This window comes from Agelaius phoeniceus, chromosome 7, assembly GCF_051311805.1.
Source record: "Agelaius phoeniceus isolate bAgePho1 chromosome 7, bAgePho1.hap1, whole genome shotgun sequence".
NCBI classification, from domain to species: Eukaryota; Metazoa; Chordata; class Aves; order Passeriformes; family Icteridae; genus Agelaius; species Agelaius phoeniceus.
This window is the reverse complement of record NC_135271.1, coordinates 20,475,371-20,493,980: the sequence shown is the minus strand read 5'-3', so window position 1 is coordinate 20,493,980 and position 18,610 is coordinate 20,475,371. Positions and strand designations below refer to the sequence as shown.

Genomic DNA, 18,610 nt, shown 5'->3' with positions numbered 1-18,610 from the left:
TTCTAGGATTTCTGAGCCCCCCAAGGGTTCTCTCGGCAGCTCTGGACATCCGGAGTGATGTGCTGAGTTCCCACATATGATGAAGCTACATTTCAACCTAATGCACTGTATTGTCATTCACCCCCTGGTTCATTATGTCTTTTCAATAGCAGTCTCATGTGTCAGCCTAAAAAACCAGTCATGGAATGGTCCTAGTTACTGAAATCCAAGTGAATTTTGTATTATTGACTCCTAGAGTGAAAAATTCTCAAGTGCCTTAATATTTTATTTTTTTTTTTTTTAAAAAGGCAATTTTCACAGTTGCAATTTCTGAGTCTATTTATGCTGAACGCACAGGCTGTGTTTGGGCTCACCGTCGTCTGTAGCTACTGTTGGGGCAGTAAACGTGCTAGTTCTAAATGTAAATGTAAATACACGCTCTCCATGTATTTACATTTACACAAATTCATGATCTCCCTGTATTCACCTCACGGATAAGCAGTTCTTGGTGGGATGTTAATCCTTAATCCCACCTCAGCCGCTGCCCGTGTGTGAGCAGCTGCGAGGGCAGTACAGGTGTGCCTGGTGTTTCAGGTGCAAAGGGTGAAGAGAAGCCGGGAGGGCAGAAATTAAGAAACCAGTCTAACTGCTGAAAATAATAATCAGCCTGCATGCAGCTGCGGCGCACGAAGGCAGTTTGGCAATGCGAGCTTTCCCCACCTTCAGCAGCCAGCCCCACGGCTGATGTTATTGCTGCCACTTGCGGCATTGCTCGCCTCACCGGCAAAGCAGCTGCATCTCCAGATGCCCTCAGACCACCCGGCCTTATCCGCCACGGGGAGCAGCTCCCTTTCCCTGTCCAGGTAAGGAATCTGCCTTGTTTACTGCAAAAGGGCTGCTCGGGGCGGCGAGCGGGCGGCCGCCCCTCAGGAGCTGCTCCCGGTGTTTCGGAGAGCGCCGCGCATGCGCCCCGCGCTGTGCCGGGCCGCGGAGCCGGTGAGGGAGCGGTGCCGCCATGGCGGGCCCGGCTCTGCAGGCGCTGCCCAGGTAACGGGGGCCGCCCTGAGGGGCGGTAGCGGCGGCGGCCGCGGGGAGCGAGGGGAGCGCCGGCCGAGCCTGCCGGGGATCGCAGCCCCGCAGCTGCTGCGAGTTATAGTTCGGGCCTAGATCAGCCAGGCCTTCACTAACTTTCACTTTCAAAAACAAGCATGCGATTAAAAACCAGCGTAGTGTACCGCGGCACTAACACATAACATGGATTTGGCTGGGTTTGTGCGCTGAAGTGGTTGAAAGGTGAAGTTTCTCACTCCAACTCTGCTGTGTGGCCAGCACAGCCTTCCTCGGTGGCCATTAATAAATGACAGCCTCAAAATTAATAAATTACTGCTCAAAACCAGTGGCGTGTTCACAGAGTTTGACAGCCTGGGTCTCTCCTGTCACCCACAAAAGCGCGAGCTCTTACGCAAATCTTGTGTAAATGTATGTGAAATGTGTACACACGAGGGCAGGTTTGTGTCATGGAAGCTTTTGGAAATAGACGAAGGTTTTGACAAGACTTTTTTCTTTTTATGTCAACATTTAAACGTGCCCTCAAAAAGGCTGTAAATCTTTAAAAGACACAGAGTGTCAATCATATCCCCAACCCCTCTGTCCTGGTAGTTTTCAGGTTCTCCTAACTTGAAAACATTAGTAGCTGATACTGAGATCTGCTATTTATTTACTAGTAAGCAAAGAATTTCCAACTGTTTCAATAATAAAATTTTAATTGGTTCTTAGGAGGACAACGTCAAGAAGTTGTGTTCCCAAATTTTTCTGCCACTGCTTTGCTTAACCTGGCAGTCAGGTATTTGGGGAATCATGTGGCAGGTTTATGGTTTTAACTGGTTTTTTAATGTTCTGGGTTTTTTTTTCAGGCTGAGGGCACTCAACAGGCTACAAGTAATATTTCAACATTTGGTAAGGACAGCATCATGTTTGACTGAGTTGGAAGCTTTCAGGACTTTTTTAACTTCCCTGAGACACACAGCACATGTAACTTCTAATGTGTCTGCACACACACTGGTTCTCAACTCTGACATTTATTGCTCAGGCATGGTATTGCCCACATCTTTGAGCACTTGGTTACAGGTGTCTATTATATTGTAAATTAAAACTTGATTTTTTGGCTATACTTTATAGATATTTCTTTAATTTATAGATAGTTTCTGTGTTAGCTCCCATAAATTCCTTAAATATCATCCCACTGTGAGTGTGAAAATAGTTGAGGGGATTTGTTTTCTGCTGTTTAAAGTTACTTAAAGACAAAGCAGGGTGTACATTTGGGTTTGCAGTGTCAAACTACCAGTAAGGATATATGGAACTGTCATTGTTCTAATTGTTGCAAGTATTTTCAGAATGTCAGTTTTAAGAAGCCATGGATTTCTGTTTTATTAATAGGGTGGGGAAATTTTTATTTGTTTGATTTGATTTTCTTTTTGTGTGTGTTTCTGTTGTAAATTTTATTTGACTGAACTCAAAACCTTACTGTAAAACAATGTGTGGTCCAAAAACTTCTCTGAGTTTTACTACTCTGACAGGCTCAAAGTAGTTTCCAAAGAACTGTTTAGGAAATGCAAATAGAAGTACAGGGGGAAAAAGTTAGCATACAATTCCAGAATGCATGTTTTGTGATCCTTGATAGTGTGTTTTGAGAATAAATTTCCATAAAAACTTTTGTAAATATGTTACTCAAGTTACCTAACTGATGACATTTGTTTCATTTATTTGTTTTTGCATGCACAGAAAATGTCTAAGCAGACAGACTCAGCAGCAGAAGTGTTGTTGGAAAAGAAAGGAGGTGCAGGAATAATAACTTTGAATAGACCCAAGGCTCTCAATGCACTAAATCTGCCTATGATCCAAAAAATTTATCCTCAAATAAAGGTTAGTAGCTGCACTTCTACCCATCCACTATACATATGTTATTTGAAACCAGTTTTAAAATGCAGTTAGGCACTTCTTGGTGTACTGATTGAAAGGATGAAAGTTTGTGTGAGTAGAGTGAGCTCTGATTTATAGCATGGGAAAAACCAGGCAGTGTCAAGCAAGTTAGAAAGAGGAGACACATCAAAGAACAGGCTATCAGACAGAGTTACATTTAGCATCCTCATAGGTAAATGCACATCCATGTTAATACCAGAGCTGAATTAAGAACAAGCAGTGCTCATCATTGGTGTGTTCCTTTTGGCAACACCCACCTGCTCAGTTGGTACAAATTTTGACCCATACAGTGGTGTTGCCTCTTGAGGGAGTGCAATACCACTCCATCAAGAGTGCAGTACCATTTTCATGGCTGAAAATAAGAGATATCAGCCACTAGGAAGCAGGGGGCTGTCAGTGTCATTCCTTAAATGACAACTCATGGATTTGCAGGCACTGTTTCTACAAGTGAAGTACCATGAGATTTTAAGCATGAAAATAATCTCTTTTAATTTAATGATACTATTTATCGTATTCACAGAGTCAAATTCATTAGATACCAGCATTTGTTGGATAATTCTCTGATGCCTTTTGGTGTTTATTAGACATTTTTAAAGCACAACCTGAAAAGGTGTCAGTTTTTGATTTCTGTCAGGCCCTGTTTTGTGGGGTGCTGCCTTTCTTCAGAGGCTGAGAGCTGCACACAGGTGTTTTTCTGAAAGAGGAAAGGCAGCTCTGCTTATCTCTGCTCTCAGGGTTGAATAGGATGCAGAAGTGGCAGAAAGACATTTAGATTTCAAACTTCAGTTTAAGACAATCTATTTTCAAGCATGGTTTGATTTGCTTTTTGAAAAAGTGAAGTGTGTGTTAGAGACACTAAACAGATTTTAGTCTTATGTGGAAATATTTACTTATTTTTTAGACATGGGAGCAAGATCCTGAAACTTTCCTAATAATTATAAAGGGAACTGGAGGAAAAGCTTTTTGTGCTGGGGGTGACATCCGAGGTAAGGACTATCCTCACTTAAACATTTGATGTCTTTCCCAGTCACTACTTTGTGTTGATTTCCTTTGTTTACTGTGTCTTGGGTAAGCAAAATCTTGCTACACAAGAGTAAGAGACCAGTTGTGCTGACTCTTAGGACACCTTGATGTGTTGATGCTATTTAAGGTATTTTTCAGGAGACAACTGTCAGGACAGTGTATAAAAAATTACATTTTTATGAATAACTGATTATAGCAGCCAGTCATTCTGGGAGGAGAGGTTCTTGTCTTTACATTTCTCTTCCCAAATTTTCATTACAGTCAGCCTCTTTCCAAGAAATTTGAAGGGCTCTAACAGGTAGCTCTGATAGTATTGGATAATTTGTGTCTAGTGTTTTATATGGTTAGATACAGATCTGACAAGGGTGATGAATGTATCTGTGATTAATTTTTAGCTATGAACTGCAGGGAATCTCCAAAGTGTCAAAATTAGCAAAATTGTTGTAAACTGTAGGTAAACAAGCAGCACAGGTTATTGTTATTACAATATATAAAAATATATTTTTATGTCATGCTCTAAGTGGCTCCTCATTTTTAGTATTTTGAGTCTTCAGAATAGTCAGTTTTAAGTGACTGTTCTAAATGTTGGTGTGAAAAATATCACAAATGAGTACTGGACATTAGGAGGGGTTAGAAAATGGACCATACTCTCAGAAGTATGTGACAAAGTGTCCAGCAAAATACAGTTAAATCAAATTTGAGACTTATGTTCATATTTTAATTTGAGCAAATCTTCTCAAATATAATAAAGTGGGATTAGGTAGGTCTCTGTTTGCTGTAGGAAAAGACCCAACTTATGAGGCATTATTTTCTCTTACTTGTATTTTCTATTAAACTTACAATTATCTTTGGAATTTTTGTTTCTCTTAAGCCATCACAGAAGCGGGAAAAGTTGGAGATAAACTGATACAAGATTTCTTCATAGGAGAATACAGGCTGAACAATGCCATTGGTATGTTAACAGCAATTTCTGAAACAGTACAGTTCTCATAACATTGGCTTCAAATGTAAATTTATCTCTTTGATAATCTGTTAAAGACTGTGGTAACATCAGAGAAGTAGTAATTATTTTTTTTAGCAAGTTCAATACCAGTAATACAACATATCCCATTTTTATACCTTGCATGCAGAATGTGTTTCTTTTGTTTGAGTTATTGTGACAGCTATTTTATCCCATCCCATTATTCTGGTTAACTGTATTTCCTCTGTGGAAGAATTAGTTTTAACTGTAGACACTGCAGTTCTACACTAGTATCTGCTTCAAAGAAGACCTGACATAAAAATAGATGTGTGAAAAATCATTAATATTCAATCAGAAAGCAGAAGATTAAATTATATGAAGGCTTTCCATTTAAATAGACTGCATGAAAGACTAGGGCTGCATAACTCAGGAGTGAGCTGCCTTAGTTTATTGCAGAGGCACTGGGTGAAGTTCACTGGAGTGAAGCATATTAAAAAAGGATATTAATTCTTTAGGCTAAAAGTCAAGAGTTGAAGGTTTTGATGAGAAGAAACTACTCCAAACATATTTTAATTGAATACAGTTTGAGTTTTAAAATATGGTGTCCTGTGTTAGTCCCTACAGGAGGAGGGGTGCTGTTGCTTGCATTGACAGAAGAGCACAGCTATTAGAGTAATTCCTGAAAAGTTACTTTTACTTTGTTGGACAGAGTTTCAGGACTGAGCATGCTTGTCATGCACCTTTCTTTCCTTCACCAATACAAGGCAAAAAAATAGCTTAAGGTTTCAAATAGTTGGGAAAAAATAGTATTACCTTGCCAGTTGAACTTGATGATGATTCTGTTGCAAGGGTACACGATTTAAAAGTCTGTTTTCTTCTTTTTAATTTTTTTTATAATTAGCTGTGTAATATCTCTAATGTATGTAATTGCAAAACCTAGATTTTTGCTAGCTTTAGTATGACTGTATTCCTTTAAGCCTGAGATTTCTGCTAAAAATATTTATTTATATCTTACATATTATAACTTAAAAATACAGCAGGGAGCTGCTGTCACAGCATTGCAATGGGGAAGGCTTGCTGCTACAGAAGTTTGTTTCAGGGAGTAGCATCTACAGCCCATGCATTAGCTTGTATGTTCATGTAAGAACAAAGTTCAAAATACAATTCTCCTAACATTTTCTAACTACTGATTTGGAGGATTGAACTGCCTTTTAAAATAGTTTATTTTAAACAAGGCTCTACATAGTTGTTACAGAAAAACTCACAACATGGTTGTAGGGGATACCTGTATCAGCAGTAATTCTGACCTGAAAACACTGAATACAGGGCAGCTGTTTCATTCACAGTCAAGTTCTGAGTCTTTCCATGAATGGTACTTGAAAGCACTGGGGTTTAGTTTTGTGCCATCTAAAGGCCCCAACAGGTGAAGTTGGTAATTCAGGACATTGTCACCTGAACCTGCCTGCACCACGTTCAGGGCTGTATGCAAGAGCTGCCATGACAGAACACGCCTGCATTGCAGAATTTACAGTCACGTTGTGGCTGGGACCCACCCATGCTTCTGCCTTTGTAATAGAGCACTGAAGGGCTGGAACACACCCCCTGCTCCTAATCCAGGCTCTGAGAGGGGGTGAAAGGGCATCTGCTGTGTCCCAACATCAGACAAGGCTATTTGTGCTGGCTAAACTGTCAGGTACTCACATAACAAACAGGCCAATGCTTGATAGTTGTATAATGTTCTCTTACAACACTCACAATCCAGTAAATCAGAGACTGGTGTTTCTTTTCATTACTTAAGAATTACATGAGGTACCTTCATTGTAAGATGATAATATGATTACTGCTTAAATTCCCATTTATTTTCTGCTGCTCTTGCTAAAGTAAGATGTAGGGAAACCTGTCATGTGGCAGCTAGTCACAGGTCCACTCTTGAAAAAGATGAATGATTGTTTTCCTTGACATTTTTTACAGGCACCTGCAAGAAGCCATATGTGGCACTTATTGATGGCATTACAATGGGAGGGGTAAGTTAAGGACCTTACCTGATACCTGATAGATTGTTTTAAAGTCACCTCATGTTGTGTCTCAGTTGAATGAAGTGCACACAAGGCATTTCCAACCTGTGGATTGAAGAACAAACATCATAATCTGAACCTTTGTCTTGCTTGTCTGGGTGCACTGCTGCCCTTGTAGGGCCTCTGCTGTTCCTTAATAGCTAATACAAGTGGTTTCTCTAGGAAAGGAGCAGAATCCCCTCACAAAAGTTCTAATAATACCCAGGGGGAGTTTATATATCATACAAAATCTGAGAATAGTTCTCCATTCTAATTGTATTAAAAATAGAATTATATAAAAATATATTTAAAGAGCAGCTCTTTGAGAAATTGAGAATTCTAAGCTACACCTTGACAGACATTCATGAGTTTTATATTTTTCCAGCAAATAATCTGGAAGTGCATCTACCTTCTTGCCTCTGTAGTACTTTTAAATAATAATTTGTGGGATACTGATTCCACACAACTCACCCAGGGCTGCACCTTATTACTAAAGCAACATAGAGAAGACTCCATCATATTGCTAGTTATACTCAGTGTTAATAATTTTTTCAGCAATTGCTGTCTGTAAGCACCATAAGTAGATAACAGGGCAATGCCATGCTTTTTTTACATGCTAAAATTCTGTTTTAGTGAGTTTCACATCTGTAGGATATATTTGCAGCACATCAGAGAGTGGATTAAAATAATCTTCAGTTATTTTTAACATGGAGTTTAACGATGAAGCCTGTCTGCCATGCCACTGCTTAGATTTGTATTGTTCTCTGGTATGTCCCTATGATATGGGTGTAGAATCTATTTAAAAAAGTTTGTCAAAGATAGATGTGAGAAGTGGAACACTACATGATCCATGACCTGTCATGACTCTTTTATCTTTCCTTACCCATTTCATTTGTCTGTTTTGCTCTTCTCAGCTTTTCATCTAAATACACAGCAGCTCTCTTGCCCTTTGCTTTTTTGCTACCAAGCCCCAAAGATCTCACTAGAGAGCCATTCCCCCAGCCTAGCATACATACATTGTTTCCAGCATAAAGGGCACTTGTTCTGTAGCTCTTCTTCCAGAAAAACTGCTTTATTGACCATAGGAGTTCTGAAGGTTCATAGATAAGAGATAGGGAGTCCATTTATTTTATGGACTTTTGAATAATAGGATGGAAAGATGTGAATGAGCCAAACTGCCCAGCAGCCAATATCCTTTAAAAGGTCCTGCAGATGGCTTGTTATGACTGTGGCCTGAGCAGGAATAGAATTTTGTCCTTTGAAAGGAAAGTGTATTTTTGGACTGAAAAGAACATAATGGAGTCAGATGGTCCTGCATTACTAAGATTCTTTATGAATTCTCTTTCCTTTGACAAGCTTTTAAAAGACAGCAATTAGCCTGAAACTGTATTTTAGTGCAGGATAAACCAAATTTTAGTGCAGGATACCCAAATTTCAGTGGGACTGTGACACAATTTAACTGCCATTAGGGTCTGAATCATAACTTAATTTGCTTATCATATCCTAGAAGTAGCATCTTTACTTGAGGGTAGGGGATTAGATTTTGACTCAGAAAGTATGGAGCCTAATTTAGGGGAAATAAGTAAAAAATCACAGAAGTGTGTTAGAAACTCAGTTACTATGTACTTGGATAGTAAAGGTTGCTACTGGTGCACAGATGCCATAGATCTGTGATAGTGAAACCTGGAATTTTATCCAAAAAATGAACTGGTTCTACTCCATTACTGGCTAGGGGCTGGTAGATGGTTTTGGGAGCTTCATTAGCCAACAGATGGGGCTGTGGAGCTTGTTCTCAGCACCTTCTTGTCTGTTCTCCTGTAGTTCATCAAAAATTGATATTAAATATAAATATATCTTTTCATCTTTTTGTACTTATTTGGAACAGTAAGTTCAAATTTGTAAGACAAATTTGTTAGAAGCAAAGGTGACTGCAGTTTACTGAAAAATAGTGAAATGAGTAATAATACCACATTTACTGCTAAAGGATGTGCTCTTTTGAAAGGAACACTGGGCACACACTCTCACATTGCTAGAAACTAGTTCAGATTTAGCTGATTTCTATCTGTAAGTTTTCTTTTCCTTGAAATTAAGTACCCAAACAGTTGACAAGAAATTCAGATGTTTGGGGCTTTAAAAAATATTATTGTCTGCAAATGACATCCCAAGTTTGGTCTTCTGGTTTTAGAAAAGTCACAGTTTTAAGTTCTTTGGAAATGAATATAGGTGATTTATAAGATCAGGCCAAAGCTCTGGTTTTAAAAAAGGCTTTGGCACAAAGTAAATTACTGCATCAGATACTCTCTCTGCCAGACAAAAAGATTCATAAAATTGTTTTGAGACCTGTTTCAGAGCCAAATAAAGCACACTAGACAGCCTGAGTGGTGGCTTTTCAATGTTTTGGCTTGGAATTCAAGGAGAATATTTGACAGAGAAAAAAAAGAAAAACTGGGCATAGACTTTGGAAGTTGGTGAAAATGGTCAAGGTCACTGGAATAATACAGTTTAAAAATCTGTAAAAATACTAAAGTAGCTTTGCAAAATGAGAAGTAAGTTTTCAGAAGGAAAGGCCTTTACTTGTAGTTTATAGAAGAATCTGTAACAGCATGAATGAAGAACCCTTTTTTGTAGTATCACATTCTAGAGCATGCAGGATTTAGAAACTTCCTGAACCAGGTTGTATTTCAGAACCACAGTGCTAAATAACCATCAGTGGTCACACTCACCTCTCTGTACATCTCATACTTTTCGACAATAAGTAGGCTTGCTGTTCAGAAAGGCCTCACATTTCACAGTCAAATGTTGTGCTTGGTGAAAAGCAACTTGTTGCTCTTTCAGGCCTATTGTCTAATGCTTATTTTTTTACTGATGAGTAAACAGAGTGTTGCTCAAACATAAGAATTCTTGGCCTTGGACAATTTTCTACAGGATTTAATCCTTTAGTCTGGTCTCTTACGCAACATATTTGCTAAGTTTGTTTTAGCCTTGCTTTGAAAATTTAGGCTTTTAGTTTTAGGATGAAAAAAATCTTCCTGTGAGGGAAGTAGGTTTTAACTTTAACTTACATTTAAACAACATTTTCAGAATGCAGAAATAAGTTTGGTAGAATTGCTAACAGTCTTAAATCTTTTGCAAAGCACTGTGCTTTGAGTTATTCCTAGCATCTTATTTTCCAATCTTCATATTTAGGAAGATCATTGGGAAGGTTTTTCTTTAATATAGTTTGCAACCTGACCAAATGTCCATCTGTGACTCCTCAGATTGTGGGGCCCAGTTTGTGAGAGTAATAGCAGTACACAGGACTGACTCCTCCAATCTTTCCTCAGAGGAGGACTTCAGGAGTACAGACTGGGAGAAGGAGATACCAACCCGTGACTGGGTCTTTGGGTTCATGAGTGGCTTTCCTTTAGTTTTGTCACCACACCTGGCAGTATGGGTTTTTAGGCAAGGTCTCATACTTACACTGAGTCAACATCTAACTTATTTACTAAGCTTCTTTAGGGTGACTGTTGGACAGTAGAATTTTCTTAAGAACTGTTTGAGTGTTACTCTCTTGTGTAATATGAAATAAGTTACACATCTACAGATGTGTAGAGCTGGGAGGAGCATCAGGATTATTCCTTTGCACTTGCATTAGGGTTAAGTACAGCTAAATGACTGCCTAGCTGATTTTCACCTGATGCACTCAGAACTCTCCAACAGCAGGAATGCTGGTTTTTTCTAGATATACCACCTGAGTGCTAAGTTACTCTTTCAAGCTTGGTTTCCCTGGTGTCTAATCTAAGTCTTCAGTATGTGTAATCAACATATTCCAGTCTTAGTCACAGCTCCCTGTGGACATTTTAAGATACTTGCACGCCTTGCTCCTAGTCCTCTCTCTTTAATGGGTATAAGGATAGCTATTCAGCCCTTCTTATAGATTAAGTCTTTTAGTCTTCTTGCAATCCTCTGGAATCTCTCCCATTTGTGTACTTTACAGTTTATTGCCAGAGACCAGGCAATATTTTAGCTGGAGGATTCATCAGCACCAAGTAGAGCAGAATAATTATCCTCCCTATATTACAGAGATATTCTGTCACGAACAATCCATGTAAATAGCAGTTTTGAAAGCATCCAGTCCTAGGAGGCCACCATTTCTACTTACTCCCAAAACTATTACTGCCACCTCTTTCCTCCTTGCCTAACATAAACTTCCATCACAGTACATTTCTTTATTGCTTACCTTTTACCAATTTTAAATCTTCTTCCTTGAACTGAACTCATTTGTCAAAGAGTCAGTTTTGCAGAGCCACCCTTTTCTTCAGAGCCTACAAAGGAAAAGAAAGTACTCCTTTTCTCTGAATTCCAAGAAACCTGAGTGTCTTATGAGGTGGCCCTGGGCTGACGAGGCTGCCCAGGTGGAGTGAATCTAGGCTGAGTATTCTCCCCTCTGCCTGCTGGTGCAGGCTCTGCCGTAGTGTGATACCTTCAGTAGCTCTTTTCACAACAGCACTGCCTTATTTGTACCAATTGCATGGTTGCTGTAAACCCCTGAAAGCATCAAGGCATTTATTCCACGAGAAGCACACTTACCATCTCTGTATTTGATTACACCTTCCTAAGTCCGGTTATTTTCATTGTGTTAGTTCCTCCAAAGCGAGATGGTTTTCAATCTTGCCCTTCAAAGTGTTTGCCTTCCCCAAAAGTCAACTGTGAATGATAGAAATCCTGGTTACTTCATCATCCAAGCAGATAATGAAGCTGTCAAATGAAGTTTCATTGATGATTGGCTCTGCATGACCTCAGCTGGGGTACCCTCTCAGTTTTATTGCAAACTGCTGCTAACTCTTAATATTGTTTCAGAGGATGGTGCCCTCCATTTCCCAGATTACATCTAGGCTGTGCTTCCCTGGCTTGTTTGTGAAAGAAAGCAGTGCAGTGATGGGGAGACATCACAAACATTGCAGTTTAAAATATGAAGCTTTCTCAGAATGCTGCCTAATGAGTGATGTCATTTTAATCAAGGGGTAATGCAGGTGTTCTTGCAGAGAAACATGTGCAGCCAAATTCCTGAACCTACTCCATGGTTTGGAAATATTAATTCTGTTGTGCATCTACCTGTGCATTTTCTCTTCTGGAATACAGAATCAGAATTCCTGCATCCATATTGCAATAGAAGAGTAAACTCAGTACCCAGTATTTAGCTTTAGCTCTTTTTCACATTAGTGCCATTTCATTCTTAGCAAAACATTGCAGATGCTGACATTGCTAGAGGAATCTGCCTTTCATTTTAAGTCAGATCTCAGGACCTGATGGCACATCTACCAATAGTTACAAACATCTACATTTACACTTCAGCAGGATTTGGTCAACAATCCTTACTAAATTAATATTTGTTCTCAAGTAAAATTGGTAGTGATGTCATAACCAAGCTTGTATGTTATCCATTTTAGTCTACAGAATTTTAGTACACAAAGGAGCTGAGTTGACCAATAACTGTCTTTATCCTGTCCCATTTTTATCCAGATTGTGCAGCTGTAACTCTTCAGGAATGTTCCTTTCACTGCCAACATATATCTAGTCATATAAGTTGTGTGCATGTAACTTCTACTCAGAAGTGTAGATAGCAGCATTTGACACTAACATTCAAAAACTAGGAAACATTAGGATTAAACATATCTATAAAGTCTCACTTTTTTTGCCCACGTGTGATGCAATTTTTAATTACAGGAATGTGCATTTACAAGTGGATATTGCCCACAGAACAAAGCTATTCATTTGTGAGTGTAATTTGGGGTGCAAATTTTCTTGCACATCATGGAAATACTGCTTAATATTTATCTATATCTATATAGATGTATACAGATGGAGCTTGGGCTGACTAGCTGCAGCATATGAAAGCTCATGAAATATTATGATTTTACATGGTACTTCTCTACTCTAATGGACATAATTACCCCTTTAGGCCTTTGTAAAGCTAGGAAACTGGAATCTATGTCAGTACATCTTGGGACTTGTCCCGATTCTTACTCTTTTTCTTCCTTTTTGTAAGCATGTCATGCCTCTTGTCAGCCATCACGCTCTGGAACATCTTTGGTTTTGTTTTAATTTATGCTCTAAAATCTGCCCTGGAGTAAAAGTAATTGTCATACTAAACCTAGATAAGCTGCTTTCCAGTCCTCTCTCTGCCTGTCCTCCTCCCCCCTCGTGCCTGTGTACCACAGAGAAGCTTGTGGCCTGTTTTATTGCCAGTGCTTCAAAGCTGAAGGCAGCTTTTACTGTGAAATAGAATGCAGATTTTGCAAGTACAAACAAATAGTTTTGAGATTGACTTGTGCACCACTTATGTCCTGCAATATGGGGTGTTGAAAACAATGCTGAGGTAATCCTAAGAAAGAGTTCACTCCTTGCTGCCGTTGCAGTCCCTTGGCCATCTGGCCATGCTGCTCTGCCTGCTTGGCTCTTGTGTGTGATCCCAGGGATAAATGGGGCTCTTCATTTTGTGGCTAATCGGACTAGAATGGCAGCAGCTCTCTCTTGACATTGGGCATTCAGTGGTTCTTTCTGTTAATCATTTGCACATGATGTTATTCCCCAAAGGAATCATAAAGCACTGTCTTGAATACAAGTATTTTAAATTATAGCTCAGTATTGGTACAGTAAGTAAAACTCCTTTCTCTCCCTCTCCTTGCTCTACAATGACTGAGATTTTTGCTGGCTTCTGCACAGATTTGTTCTTTCCATTTAACATCAGACTCTTGCATGCTGAAAATCTCTCTATTTTTCTCTAATTCTTGGCCTTCATGTACCTACCTAGCCTCATATTGAGAGTTACCTCATTATTTCCCTCCCCTTCCCTTTATTATAGATCAAAGAGTAAATGTCTAAAGGGAATTATCTTTGCCTGCTTCTCCATCCTTTCATATTTCTGCTCGTTTTCCTCAAATCCTGAGGAATTTGAGTGCTCATTTTCTCCTTGAGGTGTAAGACTTTCAATCACTTTCCAAGCACTTTTTTCAGCTGAGTAGAACATCATTACAAAAATCCTCTAGATTCACTCCTGTTTTCCCAAATAACTGTGCCACTGTTTAAATAAAGTTCTGATGCACGTACCTGTCTTTAAGAACAAGAAGCGTTTCTTCAATTTCAAGATAAAACCTAAAAGCTCAGTTATGCACTGATGCAAGGTGCTGGAACAGGTTCCCTCCCACTTGCCTGCCCTCCCTGCAGACATCAAGATTTGATGAGCTGGACACAGGGATTTCTTGCAGTAGCTACATTTTTAGGTGATACAGAAGGACAATTCTTCCAGAATTTTAGGAACAATAAAAAAGCTGCTTTTGCTGTCTTTTTTTTTTTTCTGAATACACATGGCCAGTTACATATAAAGAAACAAAATTGGGATAAAAAGAAGACTTTCAAATGTGAAACTAGAAAAAGTTGCACTTCTTACCAATTAAGAGGTATAGGCTTTTCAGATCCAGGTTTTCTTACATCTTCTCTTTTCTTCCTGTTGTAGCAGAGGTCTTGGGTCTGTAAAAAATTGTGCAGATTTTGACAGCTACCCTAGGAAAAATTGTTTGTGGTGACTGAAAACTAGGGCTTTTAAAAAGTCAATCTAAATCTGGTTGATATAGGACACTCACTGTAGCAGCATTGCTGCATAGAATGGCCTATGTGTCTTTTTCCCCAAGTTTCCTTGTGAGAAGAACCCAACCTAAATGATCACTATTCATGTAGTTGAATCAATTTATTTAAATACTTAGGGGTCAGAAGAACAACTCTGAGACATCAAATACTACTAGAGATGATCTGTCTCCAGTCACCTTGTTGTGCTTCTATGTCTCTTGTAGCAATTTGGACTGAGACTCTCTAATACATAATCAGTATATGGAAATAAATCTTTTATATTTAAATTATATAACATCAATATTTTATGTTTGAAAATACCACACTAAATTATTGAAACATTCACAAAACCCACTGTTTTTAATGATACTTTTAAAACACTTGTATAGAGTTGATTTATATGTCAGCAGCCAAAGCAGGTGATATTCTGTGTCCAGATTGATCTGTCACACTGCATTGCTCTGGCTCACCACGTCATCTTGTCTGGTAGTAGCTACAGATGAAAATGGATTATACTCTTTGGAGTGGGCCATAACATTAGTGATAAACAAAGATTAATTTTGGTTCAGTTTAAGATTCATTGTGTCTGGATGCAGGGCATAATGCTCTTACATCCATGATTTTTGATCCACCATAGCTATAAGCTCCTGCTGCCTCCTGAATCAATTCCACTCGCTCACTTTGCCTTTGAAAACATTTTTGCTGGCTATTTTTGCACATTTGTATGCAGACATATTTGCCATTGTTGTGTTCTGTTTAGTTGATTACTACATTTCTTTTTTGTTCTAGCTCTGCCAGCAGCTATTCTCATGCAGTTAAAAATGTAGGAAGTGTAGTCACTTGATGGGAGCTGTTACAAAAGGACTTTCACTGCAGTCAATATTGGTGTTATCATAACACTGCTTACTCAAACAGCTAAAAATTATTTTCCAGCCTGCTGAAAGTGACACAAGTAACATCCCTCAAGACCTTTTCTATTTATGTTTCTTTTATTGTGTTGCCTAAGCATTCCTAGGCAGTGATTCCTTTACAGTGTGAGTAGATTATTTAGTAAATAGCCAAGTATAATGTGTGGTTTTGCTGTGACACAGGTCTGCTTTTCTATATGTGAGCAGGAAGGGAGAATTTATTTCCCTCTGTGTAGTTCTCTGTTGTGGTGGCCCTCAATTTCTGAGTAACTTCTCTAAATTCTCTGATTTACTAAAGGTGGGTCGTTCTCAATTTAAGATAATACAGCCTTTGGGACACAAAAGGGTCACAGTAGTTGTATTTCATTTCTGCATCTGCTGGTCACATTGTTTTTCATTAGAAAAATACTTGAAATAAGGTTCTGTATCCATCATGAGAAAAAAAAAAAAGGAAATCAGTGATGAAGTTTCTATACAAAGTCACATAATGACTTTTGAAATACAGCATTGAATGGGCAGTCTTGTATGGGAAATAGAATTCAGATACTCCCCATTCTTTTTTATAAGTGTGTTGATGAACTCAAACTGAACTGCCTGTAAAATGATGTGCCTCCCTGAGGTATGCAGAGACTAACACAGCCCCATGCCATGAAGAAGCTACTGTGAAGAAAACCAACTCTATCTCAGCCAAAACCAGCCCAGTTGTTTAAATTGGTTGCTTGTTAATTTCTTTATTCTCCTTAACTCCTAGTCTCATTCTGTAAGTACCCTTTACAAAATTCAGCTGTCAGTGGAAAAAAAAGATTCCAGAAGTAAAAGCCTGATTGACCACAGGAGTGTATTACCCTGGAGAAGCCTGAAGGAAGAAATCAGCTTTAGTACATAAGATCATGAAAAGTAGAACCCTGGCAGTGAAGAATAAAGTGTATTTTAATAAAGATATTATAGTTTTAAGACTTGTATGTGTAAATGCTGGAAGTACCTGGTGAAGTGAGCACATAAATTTTTTTAATGGTGTGAAGGGTCTTCCTAGGGGGAACTCCAGCTATGTAAGAGTTCAGCTAAATGAAAACAAAATAAAATTAGAAAATCCTGAAATGAAAGAGGAATGCATTTAGACTTCTGACTGGTTTGTTCTTTACACAGGATGTATTAAACTAATGAGTATTTGTCCTTTGTGTTACATCTAGAAGGTTAAATATGCATTGGTATGCTAACCACTTGGGAAGTTACAAATAAACAAAAAACATGAACACCAGTAAAGAAATTACTGGGATTTGCATCATTAACTAATTTTTCTTTAAAAATCTTATCTCAGTACTGGATTATTTAGAAACAATCTTCAAAGAAGCAAGAACATATTTGCACCTCTTTCTTTAAAATGAATAAAAAGAAAATATAGTTTTAGTCTCTTAAATATACATCAGAAATAAGGCTGTACAAAACTTGGAGGCTATCTAGAAACAAATCCAATTATGGCTAAAGCACTTGAGAAAGTGAAATCTGATTTAATTACTTCTTTCAAAAGAAAATTACATCTTTCAACTTTCTATTATTAGAACCCGCCATTTATTTTTATCACTCTAAAAAAAGAACAAGCTTGGAAGAGAAGCTCCCTTCATGGAATTCACACTCAAATCTTTGGTACTTAATACTCATGCCAAAAACTTGAATCCTTAAACAAAATTCTGATTGTCAAGAAAACAAGCCAGAAAAAACGCTTTGAGATAGATGGTATTTGTATTTTTAGATATGGGATAAGAAAATACTAATTTAAGCATTAGAAAGACAAAAATGGGCATGATTGCTATTTCATTAGCTTTAGAAAAAAGGCAGAGTTATTGCTGAACATGCATAAAAATAACAGCAGGCTTTACTTAATGCAGTGAAAATATGCTATTATGACATTAAAGAAGTTTGAAGTGATGAAGTCACTTTTCCATTTCATGAAAGAGTTCTGGAGCTGTTTTAGGAGTGAAGGCAGCTCTACACACAGCTTTGCATTTTCAGGACAACTAAACACAGGCCCATTGCTCTTGCTGCTGCACAGATGAGATCTGCTCAGTGCTCAGAGAAAGGGCTAAAGGACAGATGAGGGGTGAGACATAGGGTTTTACCCTGTGCAAATAGGATTCAGATGTTTGCTCAAATCCCATTTGCCTCCCTGCAACAGCAGTGCTTCGTGTGAATACATTTGGCTTAGTTCCTGAATATGAAATTGAGTTTGGCAACCGCTCACTCTATGGGTGCATTTCTCAGGAAATTAAACTGGAATGTTAAAAACTTCATATATCTATATTAAAACCTGAGAGCGGCAGATAGTCATTACACAGAGGAAACTTGAAAATATTTTCAGATTTTAGTTGTGTATCACCCTAATGGAATAGATTAATTTCTTCTTGAGCAGAATTGTAAGACAGGCCAGGGAAGGGTGAGAGGAAATTTACTTGATATTAAATTGAGAGGGCTTTTAAAAAATTTTGATGTAGAACCCAACCGAAGATCTCTGTAAATAAGCAAAAGAAAAAGAAGTTCTACTCTCACCTTAAAAACCTGTTAAATATATATTGCTTGTCCAAGGGAGTATCATCCAGTTAATCTCACTGGTTTTGGTGGGAAGTATGAAATACTGGGAAGATACTTGTGATGACTAATAGCCTTAGTTGGGTAAAGTGCCCTTTTTCTAGTGTTTGAACAATTTAAAATGTTATTTAAAATCTATTATATCCTCATCAGACACTGGCTTATTTTGGCCAACGATTTTTAAGATGTTTTAGTTTTAATAAGAAACATGGATGGCTGGAAGGTCTGAGTAAAGGGAAAATTAACAGTGAGGAAGGGAAGTAAACTGAAATGGTGGAAAGGATGAAAGAGAGAATATTTGTGTGAAATAATGACTTGTGAATTATTCAGCAGAGGGTCTTGTCTCCAGATAGGATCAAACACACATTTCTATTGACAATGTTGTGGTTGTACCCTATAATCTAAGTATTCTTGGATTACACTGAATATTTTTGTATTATTTATCAGTCTGCCTCTTGAAGATTTATCTAAAGTAATTTATTTTGTGCAAAATTATTTTTTTAAACTGGAACTTGTTG

The 18,610-nt window shown here is 38.3% G+C and overlaps 1 protein-coding gene across 2 annotated transcripts in view; it reads left to right on the top strand.

Moving 5' to 3' along the window:
- The first annotated feature begins 715 nt into the window (after positions 1–715).
- The window catches only part of HIBCH (3-hydroxyisobutyryl-CoA hydrolase), a 38,564-nt gene continuing 20,669 nt past the window's right edge, over positions 716–18,610 (top strand). Inside the window, exons 1-6 of one of the 2 annotated variants that reach the window (XM_054636224.2) lie at positions 716–842; positions 1,893–1,935; positions 2,761–2,901; positions 3,860–3,944; positions 4,853–4,933; positions 6,914–6,966. In XM_054636224.2, coding sequence (XP_054492199.2) covers positions 724–842; positions 1,893–1,935; positions 2,761–2,901; positions 3,860–3,944; positions 4,853–4,933; positions 6,914–6,966 — 522 coding nt within the window. In that variant the 5' untranslated portion in view covers positions 716–723. Of the gene's footprint in view, positions 843–920; positions 1,027–1,892; positions 1,936–2,760; positions 2,902–3,859; positions 3,945–4,852; positions 4,934–6,913; positions 6,967–18,610 lie in introns of those variants that run through there. The other variant, XM_054636225.2, reaches the window with a different exon arrangement.